The sequence below is a fragment of the Rhododendron vialii genome, chromosome 5a (assembly GCF_030253575.1).
Source record: "Rhododendron vialii isolate Sample 1 chromosome 5a, ASM3025357v1".
NCBI lineage: Eukaryota > Viridiplantae > Streptophyta > Magnoliopsida > Ericales > Ericaceae > Rhododendron > Rhododendron vialii.
The window spans coordinates 33,714,278-33,736,058 of NC_080561.1; the positions used below are offsets into that span (position 1 = coordinate 33,714,278).

Sequence of the window (21,781 nt, forward strand, 5' to 3'; positions counted from 1 at the left end):
TCATACGATATACATCAGCGGAGTCAACGAAGGGTTGAGAGGCCCCAACCTGCTCCCCATGAGACTTGAACTCAAGTCACCATTGAAGAGAGAAATGAGACAACCAACTCGGCAAACTTGATTTCTCATGTCTAACCCAACTAGACATGACCTGAACCCGGGGTACCCATAGTTTTATTGAACTCAAACCGATTTCCGGTTCGACATTTCGGTGTAAGAAAAAAAAAACCCGTCGATTTTTGTTCCGGTTCCACTTTGATTGTAAATTTCGAATTCGGTTCAGGTTTTGGAAAAAACCCTCGCAGCGGACAAAGAACGTCTACTTCACTTTCTTTCGTCTTCCCAACCAAGCACCTCGATTCTAGAGAGAGAGAGAGAGAGAGAGAGAGAGAGAGAATGCAAGAGAGAGATGGTTCGAAAGAGGAGGAGGAGTTGGTAACGCCAGGTGAAGTGCTGGGGAAGGCGTCGGAGTTGAAGGCGGGAAGAGGGGCCTACGTCGCACCTCACGGCAACACCGTGTACGCCGCCCTCACTGGGCGCCGATCCCTCATCCCTCCTCCGCCCGACTCGTCCGACCAGGTAAAGTAACCTATGCTCGAACGAGCCGAACAGTTCGTTGTTCAAAGCATTTTTTGAAAACTCAAGGAGCTTTAACATTACATTCGGGTTTGGCTTGTTTATGAGAGGAACGTATCTCAAACGAGCTTTAATCGAGCCAAACAATGTATTGTTTGTTTGAAAACTTAACGAGCTTTAATTATGTTCGTGCTTGGCTTGTTTATGAGACGAACTTATCTCAAACGATCTTTAATCGAGCCGAACAATGTGTTTGAAAACTTAACAAGCTTTAAAATTATGTTCGAGCTTGGCTTGTTCGTGAGACAACTGGATCTCAAAGGAGCTTTAATCGAGCCAAACCATTTATTGTTAAGCTTTGTTTGAAAACTTGACGAGCTTTATAAATATGTTCAAGCTTGGCTTGTTATGAGACGTCGTCTCAAACGAGCTTTAATCGAGCCCGAACACAAACCGAGTAGCTTGAATTTTGTAGATATCAAAAATTGAACTAGCCCAGTAGTAGTAGTTTGTTCGAGCTTGGTTCGAAAGCTTAACGGAGTTTCAAAAATAGGTTCAAGTTTGGTTTGTTTATGTGACAAACCGATCTCAAATGAGCTTTAAACGAGTGAGTCCGTTTGTATAGGTTTGTTCTATTCTCATCTGTTACTTGTTAAGAATTTATGCTTGTGGATTTAAGCAGAATTTGTGTAAGGAAAACGAGTTAATCTTAAGACATAGCCATAAAATTCTGATGATTTTCAGTGCTTGTACCCCCAAAGACAAATGGACATAGTTTATCAACTTCAAGTTTTCTGTTTCTACCCTGTTTGTTTTGTCTTAGATTTATTTAGTTATATTTCCTTTGGTGATTTTTTGTCGTGAGGACTAATCTGTACGGCCCACAAAGGTTGAAGAGTTGCTTGAAAATTTCGGGATTACAAGGCTTGTTCTGTTTTCCTTTTTGGTATTTTGTTATATTTATAAAGATAAGAGAGTTAGATAAAAGCTGCCAAACGAGAGAGAATTCAGAGATCGTTCCTCCAGTTAATCGCACACCATTCGATCATGTGATTGTTCCCATAGGAAAGGTGGGCAAATGAAAATGTGGCTAAAGTGAGGTTAAAAGGCCGTGCTAACTTTTGCAACAGAAGGAAGGGTTATTTTACAGTTTGAGGGTGGATTTAGCACTTTCAAGAGCCACATCAGTCTCCACATACCATGAAGTGGGTAGGACTGTCATGGATTGGTAGTGCTTTTTTAGGATTGTATAGATTGTGATGATACATTAAGTGGAGGTTTCTTGAACCTTGGATGAGGTTTGTCTGTTTGTGGCAACGTACAGACGTACAATGGCAAACCTAAATATATCGTTACCACACAAGTAAAAGTTGGTGAGATGGATTTGAGTTGACACAAGGAGTGGTTGATGTGGGTGCTAAGAAATTGAAGTTATAAGCAGAATTATGGCAATGGAAGCTGAAGACGATGAAAGGGCCAAATCTAATCCTCCTCAGCATGTTGTTTGATCCTTTGTCGCAATTGGGGTTTGTTACGTTTGTATTTGTGGGTGTTTTTGTGGATTCGGGGTCTATTGTATCTCTTTGTGGTTGGGTGGAGCTCTTTTTTGGGTGTTTTGGTGTATCTTTTATGTTGGCACCTTGCCAATCCAAGGTTGTTATTTCCTCTTTCGGTCTTAGAGGCATATGATCTTTGTTGCTGGCGTTTGCCATTTCTTTGGTTTGCCTTTTAATCATTGTAATTTGCTTCCAAAGATTAATAAATTCTTCTTTTTCTGTTCAAAAAAATAATAACTTGAGATTGATGCCTCATCAACTGAAGGGCTCTTCGAGGAACAGTCGAACAGATAAGGGGTATGGAAAGCATACTTGTGGTTTTTCTGTAGGTTGGGTGTTTAGAGTGTCCATTTCTGTTTTGCTGACTTAATTTGGGTATGTCATGTGATTATTTTGGGGTATTGTAATATTTTACCTTTTTCTGCTATGTGTACTCTAGCAATAATAAGCTTAAGTTTGAGGGTGACTTTTGGAAGACCTAGTTGAGGATATTTCATGATTTGCTACCGAAAGAAAACTTCTTACTTGAGTTCCTCTTTTTCCCGTACTTGGTTCTCCTCGGTTTTTCCTTTTAAGGTGATAAATTGCGAGATTGATTGCTAAAAGGTTCGGGAATAAGTTAACAAGTTGGAAATGTTGCATTAGCGCAAGGGATGGGCTGATTTTGATTGAGAGAACTTTGTCTAGTCTTTTCCGAAGTGCTTTACGTGGGGCGATCACTAGAATAGAAGTTTGTAAATGATCTTAAATCAACTTAATGAAAGGAACAATCATGTCTAAGAAGATGCTGTGTTCATGTGAACTCGTCTGACATACCTCAACAGGAAGTCATTCTACCTATTCCTTCAGTTCAGCTACATGGATTCACTATTATCACATTGTAATACTACGAAATAAGAGGTGATTATAAACTTATCATGATAGAGTGAATGTCATGTTGATATAAATTATATAATTAAGAGGAACACTTTGTGAATCTTGTTAAGAGATGGTAAACTCTTGCTACCAGATTTTCGGTTTGTATAAGGTCGCTCTAAGGCTCTAACCTTATAATCCCTTTCTTTTCTCTTTCTTCTTAAATTTATAAAGTGAATATGGTACAGTAGTTACATGCCAATAGGTTCTTACTGCTTGTTTCTTCTTTGAATCATTTCTTAGAGACCAACAGTTGAAGTTACAGGTCACAAGGCCCATGGAGCTGTTCCTGAGCCTGGGTCTATTGTCATTGCTCGTGTAAGTTTTTCTTCACAATTGTTGTCCTTCTTCGTTAATGGCGAAAGGTCTAGCCTAGCGCTGCTTATTTTTGCAAAAAAAATACGTCTATAGAAGACTTTTTTTGGGAAATCAAATGAATATGACCACATGCAAGAAGTGTTGTCCTTTTTTCATCTCTTGTCAACGAGTTATATTGTGCACAAGATGTTAGATGAGAAAAAAAGAACATAGCAGAGGAAAGAACAAAAAGTGTCACGTGTGGACACTTTTTGGGTCCTATCATCGTTTAGCTTTTTTGCTGGGTCTGTCATTGTTGGGTGTGGGCTTGATTTATTTTGTTATAAAATTTGGGATGGGATGGGATGGGCCCGCTCTGATACCATGTAGAAACTTTATATTCATCTCAAAATATTTGAACAAAGGGTCTAGATTCTCCGGGGCAAGACAAAGGTGTTGCAACACATGCGGCTGGAAATCAAGGGCGAACGATCCGGACAAGAAACGATCGAGGGTTACTGCCTTATTGTGTTAGAAGGGGAACTGTTTCTTGTCCGGATCGTTCGCCCTTGATTTCCAGCCGCATGTGTTGCAACGCCTTTGTCCTGCCCCGGAGAATCTGGACCCTACGTTCAAATATTTTGAGATGGATATAATGTTTCTACATGGTATTAGAGCCGGCCCATTCCATCCCAAACAATGTGGGACAACTACTCTAACATCTTGTTTTGGTGACCTGAACCTCACGTTGTATTCATTTTTTGCTTGCTCATTATAGGTGACTAAAGTGATGGTTAGAATGGCTTCGGCTGACATAATGTGTGTTGGACCCAAATCTGTTCGAGAAAAGTTCACTGGCAGTATTAGGTAATTGGACTTGTTCTTAGTTATGGAGTGTTACTTGTTGAACCGTGAATTTAACATGGATTAGAATAATTTCTCATCATCATGATCACATAAATGTTTGATTATATTGTTGTAAACCTATTGTTACTTCTGTCTGTGAATGTAGTCTTTTATCCCCAATCAACATTATGGCAGCGTTATATTGACAAATTGGTAGTATTAAGCTGTCTTAATGTTTCTAGTTAGTCAGTGTGGTTTAGATTTTAACTTGTTAAAAGTTACGGAGGTTCCAGTTTTCACTATTATTGGATACCCAGTACCATAACAAGTTGCATGTTGTCTACGACTCTACTGTTATGCAATATGAAGCTTGAGCAATTTTGGAGATCTCTCTCTCTCTCTCTCTCTCTCTCTCTCTCACACACACACACACAAGTCCCACTTTTTGTTCTCTCCCTCTCTTTTGGTGAGTGGTAGAAGAAGCACTTAAGGAAGAATAGTTCTCTAACGAAATGAACATTAAATGAGCCTTTATTTCATTTGAAATACGATGAGGGGGCTACTAAATAATGTTTTCACTGCAGGATAAATACAGATCTCACTAGGGTATCTGACTGATAGAAAAACTCATTAGGATATGTGAGCGTGTCTAATAACTAATATGATCGAATGTTTAGTTGTTAATTTGATATGTACAGTTTATGTTCATGTAATCCCTCTCAGTTATAGAAGAAGTATGTGACAAACTCTGTTTTGGTTCAATGTAATCAGGCAACAAGATGTTAGAGCAACTGAGATTGACAAGGTGGATATGCACTCGTCTTTCCGCCCTGGGGATATTGTTAGAGCTTTAGTTGTATCCTTTATGCTTGGGATTGCTCTGCTATTTTTATAAAATGAACCTGACAAACATATTGTCCTGTGAGATCTGCATAAACATGAATTGTGTTTCATACTTGCTCTTTTTACTGATAACAGTACTGGATTCTTAGTTTTTCCCATGGAAATACTAGTCCCTGTAGATGGTAAGCAGAACTTTGCCTCGTTCTGTTGGTGAACACAAGCCTACTTTAGATCCACCAAAATCCCCTTCTTGGTAAAATACTAAATAAAACGAAGAATCCAGATATAGTTCTTTAATTCAAGTGACGTTTGTCTCTCGTATCAGATAGGTAATTAAATTGATGATTCCGAATACTTAACTGGACTCAAAGTAGCAGGAGAGAAAACAGTGAATGCAAGCTCGGAAAGTGCTTGCGTATTTGATTTTATTTTCTTTTACATTTTGCTAATTCCCATGTTCTGTAACTTTATTCCCCATTGTTCGTTGGCTTATGAAGCACTTATGTGCAATTAGGGCAAGCTTTTCAATTATTCTCTTTATAAGAATGCCATACAATTAATTTACCACGATAACATACATAGAGGTTTGTGTGTTGTCTCTCAAATGTCTTCCATCATGGACATCATAAGGAGTTATGAAGACCATGACGTTTTTCAACTGATGCTTTCAGGAATTGACACTGACAATTATGGACCAAGTTGTTGGCTATGAAACTCTTGCCTTTAGGTAATCAGAATCATCAGATAATGCATAAGTTTTATAGACATAAGAGAGAAGCATGAGCAACTCTATCTTTAATGATTCAGGATTGCTAATTCCTATTGATAGTACGATTCATTCCATTTTCAAGGAGTAGACAGAATATTGCTTAACATTTGATGGATTGGTTGTATTTGTAAGTCAAAGGTGATATTTATCTTTTTCATGAATAGTGATGGACAGTACTTGAGCTACTGGAAAGCACTTATAAAGATACCTGGTGGCATGGTGTTAATGAACATTCCAACATGGGTAGCAGCCGTAAAATACTTGGTGTAGCAGTTCAAGTATGCCTTTTGTTTGTCTATTGGGAAAAATTAATATTTTCCCTTCGTAACTTGCGGTTGGAACACTTCTCCCCTAGCTTTTGAACTAGCCAATTTATATTACTCCTACATGATCGAGGACTTGAAGGGGGATCATTAAAGGGCCGAGCGAGAGAATGAAGAGAAAGTATAGATTGAGAAAGTAACGTTAGCTACACCAGACCAGACACACCCTCTCTTTTTTTAATCCTATTTCTTGCGACTAGGCAGGTCGAGGTCCTATGAGGTGCCCGCTACTCAGTGTACCATCCCAAAAGGAAAAAGATGCGTCTGTCAGGGGATTTGATTAACAACTGTTAACACTGTGTGAAATTGGGTTTTTTGACTTGTATGTTGCTCATGTTTGTCCTTTTGTTTTTCTATTGCTCATCTTGTATCTTAATCAGTTGCGCAACCAATGACTCATAAATCACTCAAACGTGATAGTTACCCTTGACACACTGCACTTGGTTAGCTGTCCCTTGGAGATGCTCGGGCATACTATCTATCAACTGCCAAAAATGAATTGGGTGTTGTATCTGCGGAAAGCACAGCAGGTAAATTTCCATCCAGTTGCCCAGCAGTATTTGGAAAATTTATTGTCACACACACACATGTGTTCATGTGTCTGAGAATGACTTCGTATTCAGCGAATTAAAATTTTAGCTTGCAGTTTTAAGTGTTGAATGCGAAGCCTGTGTGCTTATTTTTTATTTGGATAAGAATGATTCTAGGGTGGGGCAACCATCATTGATAAGTATGGGAAAGATATATGAGGACATGTAGTTGCTTATGGCTTGTATATACCAAAGTTTTTCAGTGGTGAAAGCGCAAGGTAAGGCTGCTGACCTCTCATGAGGCGAGGTGTAAGCCTCAAGGCGTTGAGGCATAAGCCTTCAGAATTTTTATTTTTTGTTAAAAATAAAAAGATTAATTAAAAATACCATAGAAAGAGGGGATAGTGTTTGCGCCATACAAAGATAGCTAACAAAGAACAAGAAAATAGTAGATAAAATTCACAAAAAAGCATGTTAAGGCTTAGAATTAGAAACATAGTACATTAATAGATCCAACTTTTAAAAGCACTCTCAGTCGTCTCGCAAATACGTGAAAACCCTTTGTCTTCAGCCCAATAACTTAATAATGAACCGACTCTTCTGATGCGTTCGCCTCCATCATCTGGGCAAAAAGGCGTGAAAAGCGTACTCCTCTAAATGCCTCCAATAGATGGGCGAACGCCTTTGTCGTGCTCTGCCTAAAAAAATCAATGCCTTGAGGCGTTTTTGATGTGCCTTGCCTTGAGGCGAGCCCCAAATTGCCTTTTTAAACATTGGTATATGCCTCATTTTGAATTTGTAATTACCTGATCAATTAACAAAAAAAATTATTGCATGTTGATTTAGGTCGAATGAATGATACCTTCAGAGTTTTGTTGTCCATTCTTCTGTGATCTATAAGTATTGTGTTGTTTATTTATTTAGCAGTTTATTTATCTGTTTCTCCCTCCATCCCAATTGTTTGTCCTTTCATCCATTTTTGGGAAACCAACTGGTTAAACACAATCATTGCCCTTTACAAAATGCCCTTCAATTCATGTTGGACTTATCTCAACAGCGAAGAGCAAAAAGGGAATCTTGTAGGATTTTCGCTATTGAAAATGGACAATTATTTTGGAACATCAAAAAATCAAATAGTGAACAAACAAGATTGGATGCGAGGGGGTAGTTTTTATTGTCAGTAAGTCCGGTGATTTTCAGCAACAAAGACATTATATAGTTGAAATATAATGCAGGAGAAGGGAACACTGCGAAGCAAGGATCCCACTATACATCAGATACTAAAAGTAAATGAAACCAAACAAAAAAGGAAAATGTTAAATCTCACAATCTGCACTCTCAAGTTTCCAGCTATTACTATTCACAGAGGATTTCCTCTTTGCGGGAACCCAAAAAGAGGTCAAATAACAAATTGTCTCCACGGTAGGCCAATTCTTCCAACTTCAATGTGTGTGCCCGAGAGTGTTGTCATCCCATGTTCTTTTACTAATATGTCATTAGCCCACTTCTGCTGGAAGGTTTATATGAAATCTTTGTACTTTTAAGTTTAGCAGTCCTTGAGAATGTGAATGTATCTGCTACTTTTTTTTCCACTTGAAGAGCCACAATGTGCCTTCCTACAAGTGTTTACCTAGTTTGGAATATGCACGAGTCACACATTAAACTCCCCTCCCCCAGGTGATCTGTGATGTGTGCTAACCTGAGTTGATCTGTTCAAACTGTCACCTTAGGTGCAGCAATGGTCCCAATTAGTTGGACAGAGATGCAGTGCCCTCTGACAGGCCAAATTGAGCAGAGGAAAGTTGCTAAAACTGAGTCTTCATAATACCACATAATCAAGGATGGATTGGAAGTGATCTACGCCTGTAGCCAACTACTAATGCTTTGATGAAGGGACTCTGTATTGAGGTTAACGTAGTTTTATACATACCTTCTTATTTGATACTCAATGTGGCTTTGTTGAGCAACCATATTTTTTGCTGCAGTCTGTCGTTTTGACCTGCCTTTGCCAGCAATGTTGGTTCAACTGGTAAGGTTTATATGTTACTTTTTGGTCTCTAAGATTGTAGTGATCCTGATCCCCCAATTGCAAAATTAGAGAGAATCCATGTGGCTTTACATTAGGTTCTGGACTTATTTGCTGTTTTTTTCTTCTGTCCATTCATTGAAATTTTGAAGCCCTGACCCATATTGTGTTGGTTATCCTTATAAAAAAGGGTTGTGCGTTTAATCAAGATCTTTCTGGGGTTTCTTTCTTGTGATCATTTCTGACGAAGAGACCCTAACTCTGAATGCCTTGAGAAAAGGACAAGAATCTCTTATCGCAGCCCTATTAGGCTTTCTAGTTTGACTCTGTATGTTAGGTCTTGTATCGGAGTTCAGAGTTTTGATGAACTTGAACAATTGTGGTGTCCATGTGCTGTTTGGAAATTCTGAAATAGTTCATTAACTTGTTAAGGTAGTACCATGTAGCACATGCATACAGATGCATGGGACGATATCTCTGCTGATCTTATTGTCACAGTCATCTGTTGCTTGGACAATGTCTCTATTTTATATTTGTGCGAAGGGTATTCTAACCTCACTCTTGTTTGGATAATCATGTGGAGCGTAGATTGGTTTAGAAACAAATGACTGACATTGGATGAAGCTCCAACCTGAAAATATATTCTTACCTTTGAGGCCATACGTTACCTTTGACTGGCATCCTGTTCATTATCAAGCTTTCCTAGTACTTATCGTTCATGCTACTTTCAAAATTTTGCTTCCTCACAGTATCACACCTATTCTCATATACTAATTGTGACTTGCTAGACTTTGTATGCGTAAGATTCAGCTCCTCGCTGTTTCTGGTAGGTTTATGGGTAAGATCTGGCTTCTCGCTGTGTCTGGCGGGAAATGTTGATCTTCATTGCATCATCCGAATACAAAAGAAATAGTTTGCAACGTGATCCCTCAAGGTATTTTTAGTTATAAGACATTTCATCGGTTCAATTGATTTATTTTTTTGTTATTTCAATCGTTTTATCAGTCATTCTTCGTTGGCTTTCAATGTTTTTGCGCTCTCTCGGGAAGGCAGTTGAAGGGCGAAGCCATGCATTTGATAGTTCAAACAGATGAAAACTAGTAATTCTGCAGTACTGGGTTCATCTGCAACCAAGTCTTTCCCTGTTAGAGGCAAAACTTTCAGGGGGGTTTCCCTCTCTTTTATTGGCAAACGCATGAGCCAAGATGACCATGGTACCATTAAACCCAAACAAAACCAAAACCAAAACCAAACCGTTTGTTCGGAGGATGTAGAAGCCGAAGGTGGACTATACCTGGATATAAAAATCCGGGTGGAGGGATATCCGATGTTTGTATAGTTTTTTCTACCTGGATAAATGAGCCTAAGGCTTTGAAATTTGCAACACTTAACTCTGGTCAAATAGATTCAGCTCCAGAGCAAGACGTTCTTGATCAACTGCCGAAGAGGCAAAAAAACAAATCAATTTTACTTTTGATCTTTTACTTATTGTAAGTTACCACTGGAGCTCGCCCTCACTGAAAATCGCCAGAACTCACTTACACTGCCTGCATATGCCGAAAAATTGACCCGAACAGAATTAGATATCCAACGTTGCACTGGAACTCACCCTTACCGAAATCCGCTAGAACTCACTGACAGCTAAAACATTAACCCGAACGGAATTAGATATCCAACGTTGTGGAAGAAGGGAAAAAAGAGAGAGAAACTGATTAGATATCCAACTTTGTGGAAGAAGGTAGGGAAGAAAAAAAAGAGAGAAACTTGACGAAAAGCTTTCTTCGTTTGGTTTTCGTTACAAAGGGATGTGTGCGGGTCAGTTTTGGCGGATTATAAAACTAAAGTTTCAACCAATTCATAGTTGGCGGGTTGGATATATTTTCACTCAACCCGCACAACCTCAAAACCAACGATGGTTGGGTTTAGCGGTTTGGAACAACGGATTACGGCAAGTTGAGTTGGTTGCATGACGGATTAAGAAGACTTGCCACTACACAACTTATCACCCACTCAATCCAACTCGTTCCTCCTCCCTTACTGCAGGTGGCGGTATGGAATGGTTCATGTTGGATCGATTTGGCGGTTTTTAAGGGTGGTTGTGGGTCAATTTGGCGGTTTTGAGGGTGGTTGTGTGCACTCCAAATTTTGTACTCCAAATTCATAAGGGAAATTTCGATTGTTGAAAATAAATGATATAAAATGAAAAACAAGTTCAAGAGTACAATTAAAATGGATATACTTCCCTCTTACTCCCTCCGTCCCTAAATAAGTGTCCGGTGCGCAAAACTAGGCCTTACAAAATATGCATGTTTTTCATTAAAAAATTTAATTTTTTTTCACAATCTAATAGAACTCATTGCTATCTATTGATTTGTGAAAAATTTTTGATTTTTTTAACGAAAGAAATACATCTTTTTAAAAGCCTAGGTTTGCACATCAGACACTTATTTAGGGACGGAGGGAGTATTAGATAGATTGGAAACAACGCATATCTTTTAGCCCATATAGCCATTTGGCATAAGCAATTTTCTTTACTCTTGTCTTGTTTTCTTTTTCTTTTCCTCCTGAGGGATGTCCGTAGGCTGTATATTCAGTTAGTCTTTTTTTAATTTCAAGTTGTTTTACCCAAAAAAAAAAAGATATAATAGATAAGAAGGAAAAAATTCACTTGTTTTTTAAAAAGTAATAACAACTTCATTAATAATAAAGAGTACAACCTATAGTGTGCAGCTAATATAACTGAAAAAAAGACATTTGCTCATAAGCCAAACAAATAACACTTTTAAATCAAGTGAAAGATACATGATCAGCAAGGTGATCACGGTATTTTCACAATTGGCGAAACTTCCCATAGAGACGGACAATTCACTTGTTCGCGATTCCCCCTCCTATTTTCATGTTTTTTATAATAAAAAAAAAAAATGGATTAGTTTTTCTTGCTTGCTGTACGATTTTCCCTTCCACACTCTCTTGCTAACTTCCCAAGAACGCCCAAAAAGATTTCAGCGGCTGCAAGAGTGAGATGATGGCTTCTCCTCTCCACCTTCAACCCCCCACTCTCTCTACCACCCCCACCCATATCTTCATCCGAAGTACCCATCTTGTCCCTTCCCCAACAACCCATCTCAGACCCTCCTCCTCCTCCTCTTCTTCTTCTTACTACTACCGCAACAAGGCACACCTCAGCTTCTTCAAGTCCCTCACAGTAGTCCCGTTTGCCCTTACAGAATCAGAAGGCTCTTCCAAATCCCTTGACGAAGCAAACCAAGATCTCCAAGTCCAAACCCTCCTTCAAGAACTCGCGGTTATAACCCAACCCACCTTTTTTTTTATTGCTTATTATATTTTCGCATGAGTTGTAATTGCGGGTGCGAGCGAGCGGGGTCAAGCCGAGTTTTGTATTGTTTGAGCTCAGCTTGTTTACTCATGGAGCCTAAGCTCGAGGTCAAACAAGCCGAACCCGGTTCTTTTACTGAACAAGACTCTGTAAATGAGCCGAGCCTGTACAAACGCCCGAGCTTGAGAGTGTTGAGCTCGGTTCGTTTGCTACACGAGCTTAAAACTCAAGCTCGAGCTTGGCTCGATAACTAAGCGAGTTGTAATTGCGGGTGCAAACAAGCTGAGTTTTGTAGTGTTCGAGCTTGGCTTGGTTTGTTTACTAAATGAGCCTAAAACCCGAGATCAATGTCAAACGAGCCGAACCTGTTTACTAAACAGGCCTCTATAAATGAGCCGACTCTATAAAAACGACTAAAAGTTGCTGAACCGAGCTTTAGAGTGATTGAGCTTGGTTCGTTTACTACACGAGCCTACAACTCGAGCTCGAGCTCGGCTTGATAGCTAAATGAGTCAAGCCGAGCTTTGAGCTGCTCTCGAGCAACTAGGTTTGTTTGCATTTGCGTATAAAGTTTAAGCAATAATTGGCTTTACTAATTTTTGCAGGAAAGTTTTGTTCTTCCAGCGGATTACTTTGGGCAGCTGCCTCGGGATCTTCGATTGGATGTAAGTGGAATTTGTAGGGCATAGTTTAGTTTTGAGAAATAGATGTTTGTTTTGTGTGTATTTTGTCTCTAATTAGAAGTTCTTTGGGTGATGTTTCGAAAATGGTGAAGTTGAACGATGCAGCTTTCGATCTTTCTAGTGGCGCAATCATTGATGAGGTTAGCTGTTGTTATCCATTAGCTCTGTTTTTAGGTATTTCTTCTGTTTTCCTGGGTGAATCTCACCCAAGAATCAAGATTCTTGTATGCAACTTACATTAAAAAATGTGTAGTGGAGTGGCAACAAAGGACGCGAAGATGGAATCCTTTTTATTTTCTTTCTTCAGTAATTGATACGAACTTAGAGGCCAACTCCAATTGATTGAGACACAGGGCTTAGTTTGGTGTGATTTATGCAACAACAACAATAACTGTACCATTTAACTCCCAATGGATGGGGTACGGACAATGAGGGCAGTAATATGCACAAAGTGATTACTCTCAAAATGTTTTACCACTGAAATGGAGGCCCTCTATACCTCCAAAAGTGGAGAAACTCAAGGGACGCCATGCCGTGGAACCATACCCCCAAATCAAAGCCAAAAGGCATTTGGTTTGGTTTTATGTCACTTAGAGTTTCAAAAACCTTTCTGGTGGTACTGTTTTCTTATGGAAACATAACCTTCTTGTATCAATTCCTTTATTTCTTTTGTAAGGATAGACATTCTTGTATCAATTCTAGACCCATAAAAGTTTTGGAAACCATGTGACTACCATCAAATTCCAACAAAATACTGCTAACCCTTAAATCATATTCAAGACGTATACCTGTCTAGGATGTAGTTTTTCATCTCTGGAAGCTATACAGACTTTGCAGACTTGTGAAAGGGTCATTGTAAAGTACATAATGCTCAAAACTTTGTTTACTTTTTTCATCTGGAAGCTACACCGACTTTGCATAGTTGTGGACGGGTCATTGTAAAGTACTTAATGCTCAAAACTTTGTTTACTTTGATGTGATGGTCACTCATACTGTACAGTCTACAGGAAGTTGCTTGTACTGTGTCTGATACCCACGGGTTTTGTGCTGTGGATATTACTCCACTACAATATTTTGAAGGGGAGAGAGAGAGAGAGAGAGAGAGAGAGAGAGAGGATTTCATAATTCCTGTTAATAACAAGATACAATACCGTTTTGAAGTTTTTGATTCCACGTTTCCAACTGAGCAAAGATCTCCTCTTCCGTGATCCTTCAGCAGAATCAGCACTTTAAAATACCAATTTCGTATTTTCGTACCATAAACTCCCTGGATAACTCAGATGTCCAAATTAATATTAATTCGTGGAACACAAACTATTTGTGGTTTCACATACAACATATTTGATGTTGGTTAGTTCCTTCAGCTTGTTCTGTGTTTTCGTATCAAATTTCTTGGTTAGATACGTTCAATCTAGCAAGGTAGAATACAAACTGCAGAATAGATGGGGGGAACAGTAACATAACACATGATAAGAAACGAAGAAAAAATGCTCATTCCAAGCAGCAAGCAATAACTGATGCTCACTTCTTCCCAGAGGTAATATTTTGTTTCAGAATAGGACTGATTGTTGGCACCTGAACCAGAGAAACATACACAGAAATACCAAACTTTAAAAGTTCAAATTTTCCTTTAAATTCTTATGACAGAGATCACTTCTCCCATGCATTGATTGCATTCTCATCAATTAATGAAGGCTTATTTTGGCTGTGAAATTCTTCAACTCTCTCTCTCTCTCTCTCTCTCTCTCTCTCTCTCTCTCTCTCTCTCTCTCTCTCTCTCTCTCTCTCTCTCTCGCATTTAATGTTTTCTCATGATTGACCTGAAGGTTTGTTGGTTAAACCCATTACCAAGGAAACTTGTTTCTATTAATTTTAATTTCCAGTGTGGACGAGAGCTGGGAGAGACATTGTTAAACATATCTCGAGCATGGGAGCAAGCAGACACATCAACTTCCAAAACTTTGGTGGGCAAGCTCCCTTTGTTAGTGGGCTCATTGGGAGGTAACGCCCAATCAGGTAAGAATGGCAAGATATGCTTTCTATGCTTATTTGCTTATAAACATTCCTTGTGACAAGGCTTTTGTTTCGATTGCTACTTCAGCATTAGGCAGGCGGTTGGTATCTGCTGGAAGGAGGTTCCAATCCATGGGACAATATGGTCAAGGTGAACTACAAAGGGTATTTTGCATTTTCTCCCTATAATGGTAATGTCTTCTAAATGTAAGTGTAACATTAGAACATTTCCTAAACTTTTTGGACCTTAAAGCAAAGAGGAGATGCTCTTTGTAGTACTATTATACCTCAACTATTTTTATCAAAAGTCTTTATATCTTCCTCCTTGACTCTGGACTAACCCGTACACTTGATTTGTGCTTAAACGTACAACATTTAGAAGGTTTTTATCATGGCAAAATGCCTATTTTGTGTCAGAATGATCATATCAATACTGAGAGGCAGATTGCGTGGAAACCATTACTGGGATACTATTGTCTCATTAGTGGATGCATGTCAGGCACATGCCATTAGAATATAACACCAATTAAAAACAATAGTGTTGTCCCCTTCCTCCAACAGCATGGCATAAGATGCATTATTGCCTGTTCTCTAAAGGCCTAGACATTATGGCTCTAGGCCTTACTCAGCGAGTCAATATCTGTGTGGTTGGCTAAATCTCCACACCCAACTACCTAAAGTCTCAAGAATATGCAGAACATAGGAATTTTTTGTGTTTTGTAAAGAACAGGAAGCAAAGAGGAATCAAACTCATGAGTTGACGTAATGCACGGTATAGTATTTGTAACGACCCGCCCCAGCTGACCTGCTAACCCGTAGCCTAACCACGTGGCTCAAAAGGTTAACCTCAGGTTAATATAGTAACTGGTGGACGTTTTGTTATATATTACACTTAGTTTCCTTTATCCACCTATGTGGGACTAAAGAAGTGGGATCTCACAGTATTAACCTAGTCAAAACCACAAATTTAGTTATTATTAGAACTCAATTTATATAGGTCTTAAGCCCATCAATACAGCTTTTCCAATTGTTGTTGCCTTACCCTTTAACTACAATGAATAGAAAATCTTGGTTTTGACAACACAATGGAGCAAGAAAATACCAACTGAAACAGAATTTTACCTTAGGTGTGGGGACTGAGTCTTGAAGTTTTGCAATTAGAAATTTGAGATCGACAATTGTGGTTTCTAATTTGTTACCGATGTTGGTAATTGTTGGTGTCGTTTTAGTGGAGGTGTGACGCCAGTGTAGTCGAGTCTGGATGGCCAATATAGCCCACATTCACCACAGGAAGGGGTGGGGGGACCCTTTTTTTATTAGAGTGTGCAGGGAGGTTATACATTTTTTGCTGGTTGGTTTACATTTGATAGGTGTTAAGTTTTAGGAGTCAAACGTAATCGTGAAGGCAAGGCAAGACCAATCTGAGCTTACGAGATTAGAAAGCATCCCAAAGCTGAAGAGAGAAAGCCAATCTTAGCCATTAATTTAAGGAAGAACTAATCTAGGCCCTTGGATTCAAGGCATATTTTAAAAGACTGAGCTTTCTTATTATATAGATTAAAGTTGAAGCATACAATGCTTTAAAAAGTTGCGTCTTAGGCAGCTTACTAGTCTGTCCATTTTGCGGTTTAACTTTCCAATCCAGCAGAATTGCAAATCACCTAACGTCCACATTGTATATGGTAATCAAATGAAACACGAAGTGTGAAATGCTTGTACATCTTTTGAAAGTACATGTCCTGGGGAATTACAATCATGTCAAGCTTTCTTAACCAAGATGTTTAAGACCCTCTGTAACGAGACCTGTTAAATTTAATGAGGTAGTGATATATGTTATTTGATGTCAAATTGTGGCTTCCATTTTTTGATGGCCAGCAAGCAGGAGTTGTCTAGATGTGGATAAAGGAATCTTGAGCCCTTTGGTCTCGTTATATTCCTGATTAATTTTTCAAAGGATTAGAAAAGGTGGGATTGAGGATGAAGATGGAGTGGGCATATGGGTCCCCGGGATAATAGATGATATTATGCGTAGTATGAGGTCATTTGTAGTATGTCTGATTTGTGTGGGATAAAGAGTGTAGAATCCTTTTTGACCACTGGATGGATGAAGAGAATCCAAAAGGCTCGGATTAAATGATAATCTCGTCTGGCTGCTATTATACAATCCCTTTTATGGGTTGCTAAGTGGGAAAATAGTCTGACCATAATCCAGTACTTGGATCTTATCATTATATCTCAGGCATCAAACGTGTGACCTAATAATTCAGGGGCACATGTGAGGCCACATGTTCCCCAGGGCACATGTGAGGCCACATGTTCCCCAGGGCACTATTCCAATCTTCTAGTTCCTGGCATCAAACATGGTGATAAGCGACTATGCGATCTTTTGTCCAGATTCTTCATGTAACCTTTTTAAAACCCTTATTTATCACACAATTGCCAGAAATCATGTGTTTCTTTTCCTCCCCTCTCTTTATTCATTGATTTGTGTTCTTTTAATCTTTTTTATATGCTGGACGCATTTGAAAGGTATACAGCAACACTTTCATGTGCACTTACCTGGATCATGCGGCGGGGCATTATATGCTTCAATGATTTATTAGGCGTGTTGCTTCTTTCCATTGTAAGAATAAGAAGTAAAGTAACCTACTTACCATCAAATACCCAATACAAAGCAGATCGCAAAAGCGATGCTGGCATGTGGAAAGCTTTTGGCTGAAATTGGGGTATCTACAGCAACCAATGGAGAACCAAAAACGGAAGCTAGGATGCTGAAGGTAATGATTCTACAAATTTTGTTGAACTTTGCTTTTGGATCTTGGGAATTTTAATGGGAAAAAAAGGAACACGGAAATATTGGGACAAAACGAAGTAGAACCAAATTCTCTTTTTCGGTTGTGTTAGGAAACGAGATGTTTCTGAAACAGCTTCATATTGTGTTGAGTTACATTACATATAGGGCCTGAGCCAAAAATCATGATTAGTGGGGTCAAAATCTCATATAAAATTGTGCTTGACTTTTTTAATGTGATAATGAGGAAAATTATTCTTTGTACGTGGATTTATTAGTTGCAAATGTACATTCTTATATCCAACATATTTCATTTATAGAAGGAATTTGATTTATGAAAGCCCCTAATTTTTTTTTATTCTAGTAAAATACGTGGTTAGGCTTGGGGCCATGGTAATTTTCACAAAAATTGATTTCCTACCCAGCTAAGAAGCATAGATACGGATACGTGATTTTTCCAAAAAGAAGGATACGATACGTTGGGGGATACGTTGAATATAAAAGTAAATAAAAAGTATATTATATATGTAATTTTTAATTCCTAAAATTCCATTAATGATTAGAGTTTTCCATTATACAAGTTCACCATTTCACATGCCAAGAGAGATATATTTATATATAGTTATATATATAGGGAAATGATTTTGCCACTCCCTTTTTTATTAACGTCACTCCGCTGCAAGTGTATTTTTGGTGCAAAAATACACTTGCAGGGGAGTGACGTTAACAAAAAAGGAAGTGGCAAAATTAGCAGCCTATATATAATTGTATCTATATAGTTATTTCTCGCAGGTACCCTTAAGATCACATTTTGATCACATTGAGCTGCTCACATCATCAAAATTTGATCGGGAACTATAAAGTGTTTTTTTAGGTGTCTAATTAGTTATCTCCGGAACCGCCCTGGTTATATACACACACACACACACCGATGCTCTGAACTATCAATGAAGGAAGCATGGTAATGTGCACATAAATTGATTTGGGTCTTTAGACCTGCCCTCTCTGATGCCATTTGGCTTTGATTTGAGGGCATGGTTTTACAACAAAACGTCATTGTAGCTCATCGGTTCTTGGAGGTTTAGGGGGGCCACTGTTTTAGTGGTATTCTGAGAGCAGCCACTTTGTACATATATTGTCAAAGGTTAGGTCTGTCTCCAATCATTCCCCGCCCATACCCCCAATGATTGGGGACTAGATGGGTTATGTTATGTTGTACACACACACACACAACGAGAGAGACTTGAGACGAGACTTACAAGGTTGTCGAGAGAGATGAGAGACAAGAGAGAGGATATCGTTGGTGTGTTCCTGGTGTCGATTGGTTGGGGAAAAAGAAAAATAGTCCTAATTGCAATTTTAACCCATATATTTTAAGTAATAATATATTTACCCTTGCGTATCCAAAACGTATCCGAGCTTATCCAACACGTATCTGAGTGTATCCAAAATGTATAGGGATACCAAAAAATAATTTTAAAAGCAAAAAACTCGTATCGCATACGTATCCAGAGAGTATCCGCACGTATCCAAAGCGTATCGGGATACCAAAAAATAATTCTAAAAGCAGGATACTTTAAAAAAGCGTATCGGATACGTATCCGGAGAGTATCCGAGAGTATTGGTATTCAATACGGATACGATACGTGATACGGATGCCAAAATGGAGTATCCATGTTTCATAGCCTTTCGGCTTTGATTTGGGGGCATGGTTCGGCAACAAAACGTCCCTTTAGCTCCTCGGAGCTTGGAGGTTTAAGGGGGCCACTATTTCAGTGGTATTCTAAGAGCAGCTAGGTTAGGTCTGTCTCTATTCCTCCCCCGCCCATACCCCCAAAGGTTGGGGGCTAGAAGAGTCCTGCTAGTGTTTTTTCCTTTTTTTTCCCTTTCATTGAAAAAAAATCACCAAAACAGGATCAACAGAGCATACCCCTGTCACTAGCCTGGGACGAGGCTAGACTGAGATCACTAGCCTGGGACGAGGCTAAACTGAGATCAAAACAAAAGCTCCACGAAAAGTAATGCAATTGAGTACTACAACTCCTATTCGAGAATACACGAAAAGGAATGCCATTTAGTACAAATAAGCCTATTCTCGTTAGTCTTCTTGATATGCCTCCATGAGGGAGTTATGTTGGAAAATTCCTCAGTTGCACTCACCAAATATGGTAAATGGTAGCAGCTAGGAAATTTTTGTAGACCCAATCAATCTCAGCTTGAAGGTGTAAAGTCAGCCTATCAATTCCATTCTTATGCAGAAAATGACCCCAAATATTAGCAGAGTAAGAACATTGAAAAAACAAGTGAGAGTAGTCCTCTTGGGCTAAGTTACACAGCACACACACCCCATCTGAGGCAATCCCTGATTTAAGGAGTCTGTCCTTAGTAGAGAGGCAACCAAGGATAGCCATCCACTATATAATAGCCCATCTAGGAATGTAGTGAGGGATCCAGACCACCTTGCTCCAAGGGACTAGAGGGGCTATACTTCTAATGGCTTGCCAAGCTGAATTAGTTGAAAAAAACTCCTGAACTTTTGAGAGTCCAACACACAGAATCAATACAGCCAGTTCTAGGAAGGGTCCTCCTGTTGTTGTTGGTAAAATACTTGGGCTATGGGTTACGCACAATAAGAATGGTAGAAATATTTGTCTTTTATTTTGGTAAAATACTTGGGCTATAGGTTACTCACAATGTGCATGATAGAAATATTTCTTTTGTTTTGGTGACATTCTTGGAACAATTTTGTAACTTGTGTAGAATGTTCAGTGCAATATCACTAGTTTAGTGGGGTCACATTTCTAAGTTAAGGTTCAATCCCATCACAATGACACAATTTTTAGAAAATTGAATGGGGTCAAGGCACCCTCACACCCCTTGGTTACATATGAGTTTGAGTAGGTACAAGTGATTCTATTTCCCTTGACAAACACGAGAGCCAAGCATAGCCCGAGTATACGCCCTAAGGGAACTCCAAATTACTGATGTTGTTTAAACTGCAGTTTGGGGATCTTCAGGTTGAGCTTACAGCAGACAAGGCCTATATTGGAGCTGTAATTAGTTTGATTTTTGGGTAACTATCCCCTCCAGTTTTTTGGTTTGGACTTCTACTTCCACTTTTAAGAGTACTAACCAATTTTTTTTTCTAATTATCTAATACTTTGCATTGCAGGATTATTTCGTGGCAATTAAATCAAGGAGTCCAAAGCACACCAGAGAACTCATTGCAATATGCAAATGACAACGCTTTGCTTCTTGCCAAGGTCTTTATGTCGTCTGCAAAAATTTCATATATTTTTTTTCCCTGCATGATGTAAAAGGTCAATTTCGTTCATCCACCAGATATGTTGGTGAACAAACCCTCTTTTTTTCTGGGTAAAGCTTAAATTAGTTGACCCCCACTGTTTTTATCCAAAGAGGGTTAGTTTCACCATGATAGGTTGGTGAACAAAATTGATAGGTAGGTGAACAAAATCGGATTCTGCTCACTACATCTACCATCATGATGCAGTCCTTAAGGGGAGCACTACTAGCACTTGGCTATTCATCCTCTATCTTATCTGCTTTTACTGCTGTGGGACTTATCTTGCTTGGACGACAACTCGAGCCAAAAGAAAAGTGACGTTATGGGTGCTATCTTTGCCTCCGTTTTGCTTGTAAATTCTTTTGTACTCGGCAAGTTTCACTAGATTAGTTACGATAATGAGGATGAAATGAACAATTGTGAAAGAGTGACATGGTCTTTGTCATACCTAACAAGAGAGGATATTCTGGAAACACCGTTTTTATCATCTGATGCCTTTTTTGGCCAGGAATTTGTAGCTACATTTCCCTGTAATGTTTGTGTTAGGGATGGAACACTATGGGAGCCGAAAATTCACACAAAAAAAAAAAAAAGTTCATCGATACCGCTTTTTTCTTTAAATCCTGAAAGCGGAAGGTGTCTTCAGACACCACGTAGCAAATAAACTTAGTGATGGATCCGATAATTGCAATGTGTGTGCATGATTTGATTTCCTTCGCTCTCGTTTCAGAAAACAAAAAAATTCACCTAAGGCTTCGTTTGCTTATCAAGAAACTAGTACAGCAGGAAAAATTATTCATGAGAAAATTTAAGTGAAGTGAGGGAAAAGTATTATCGTACATGTGTTCATTTGATAAAAGAAATTTGCGGAAAGAGTTTTTTTTCTTTTTATCCTCTAAATTATGCACATTTTTTCTGCTTAGTCTCTAAACTATCAATTTGATAATTTCATTCCCTCAATTATTATACCGT

The 21,781-nt window shown here is 38.8% G+C and overlaps 2 protein-coding genes and 1 non-coding gene across 4 annotated transcripts; all 3 read left to right on the forward strand.

The window, feature by feature from the left end:
* Positions 1-286: 286 nt before the first annotated feature.
* Positions 287-8,778, forward strand: LOC131326772 (uncharacterized). Its single transcript, XM_058359655.1, has 6 exons — positions 287-579; positions 3,291-3,365; positions 4,123-4,211; positions 4,962-5,046; positions 6,574-6,655; positions 8,386-8,778. The coding sequence occupies exons 1-6, from the start codon at positions 397-399 to the stop codon at positions 8,478-8,480; spliced, it is 609 nt and encodes a 202-aa protein (XP_058215638.1). The 5' UTR covers positions 287-396; the 3' UTR covers positions 8,481-8,778.
* A 2,652-nt stretch (positions 8,779-11,430) lies between these two features.
* LOC131325814 (uncharacterized) lies at positions 11,431-21,343 on the forward strand. 2 transcript variants are annotated; one of them, XM_058358267.1, is made up of 9 exons: positions 11,601-11,985; positions 12,624-12,683; positions 12,794-12,841; positions 14,585-14,717; positions 14,803-14,879; positions 17,393-17,491; positions 20,508-20,578; positions 20,678-20,768; positions 21,017-21,343. In XM_058358267.1, exons 1-9 carry the CDS (start codon positions 11,704-11,706, stop codon positions 21,125-21,127), a joined length of 972 nt encoding a protein of 323 aa, XP_058214250.1. In that variant the 5' UTR covers positions 11,601-11,703; the 3' UTR covers positions 21,128-21,343. The 2 variants fall into 2 exon arrangements, with proteins under 2 accessions (XP_058214251.1, XP_058214250.1); XM_058358268.1 differs by lacking the exon at positions 17,393-17,491 and having other exon boundaries at positions 11,431-11,985.
* Positions 18,451-18,558, forward strand: LOC131328115 (small nucleolar RNA snoR100). The gene has a single exon (XR_009200396.1). It is a non-coding gene; the product is annotated as a small nucleolar RNA snoR100 (small nucleolar RNA).
* Positions 21,344-21,781: the final 438 nt, after the last annotated feature.

Coding starts and splice junctions, on each gene's coding strand:
- LOC131326772 (XM_058359655.1), top strand. CDS start 397: ATGCAAGAGAGAGATGGTTCGAAAGAGGAGGAGGAGTTGGTAACGCCA. Junction 5,047..6,573: donor ATATTGTTAGAGCTTTAGTT/GTATCCTTTATG, acceptor GCACTTGGTTAG/CTGTCCCTTGGAGATGCTCG. Junction 6,656..8,385: donor ATCTGCGGAAAGCACAGCAG/GTAAATTTCCAT, acceptor CTGTCACCTTAG/GTGCAGCAATGGTCCCAATT.
- LOC131325814 (XM_058358267.1), top strand. CDS start 11,704: ATGATGGCTTCTCCTCTCCACCTTCAACCCCCCACTCTCTCTACCACC. Junction 12,684..12,793: donor CTCGGGATCTTCGATTGGAT/GTAAGTGGAATT, acceptor AAAATGGTGAAG/TTGAACGATGCAGCTTTCGA. Junction 20,579..20,677: donor GTAATTAGTTTGATTTTTGG/GTAACTATCCCC, acceptor TTTGCATTGCAG/GATTATTTCGTGGCAATTAA.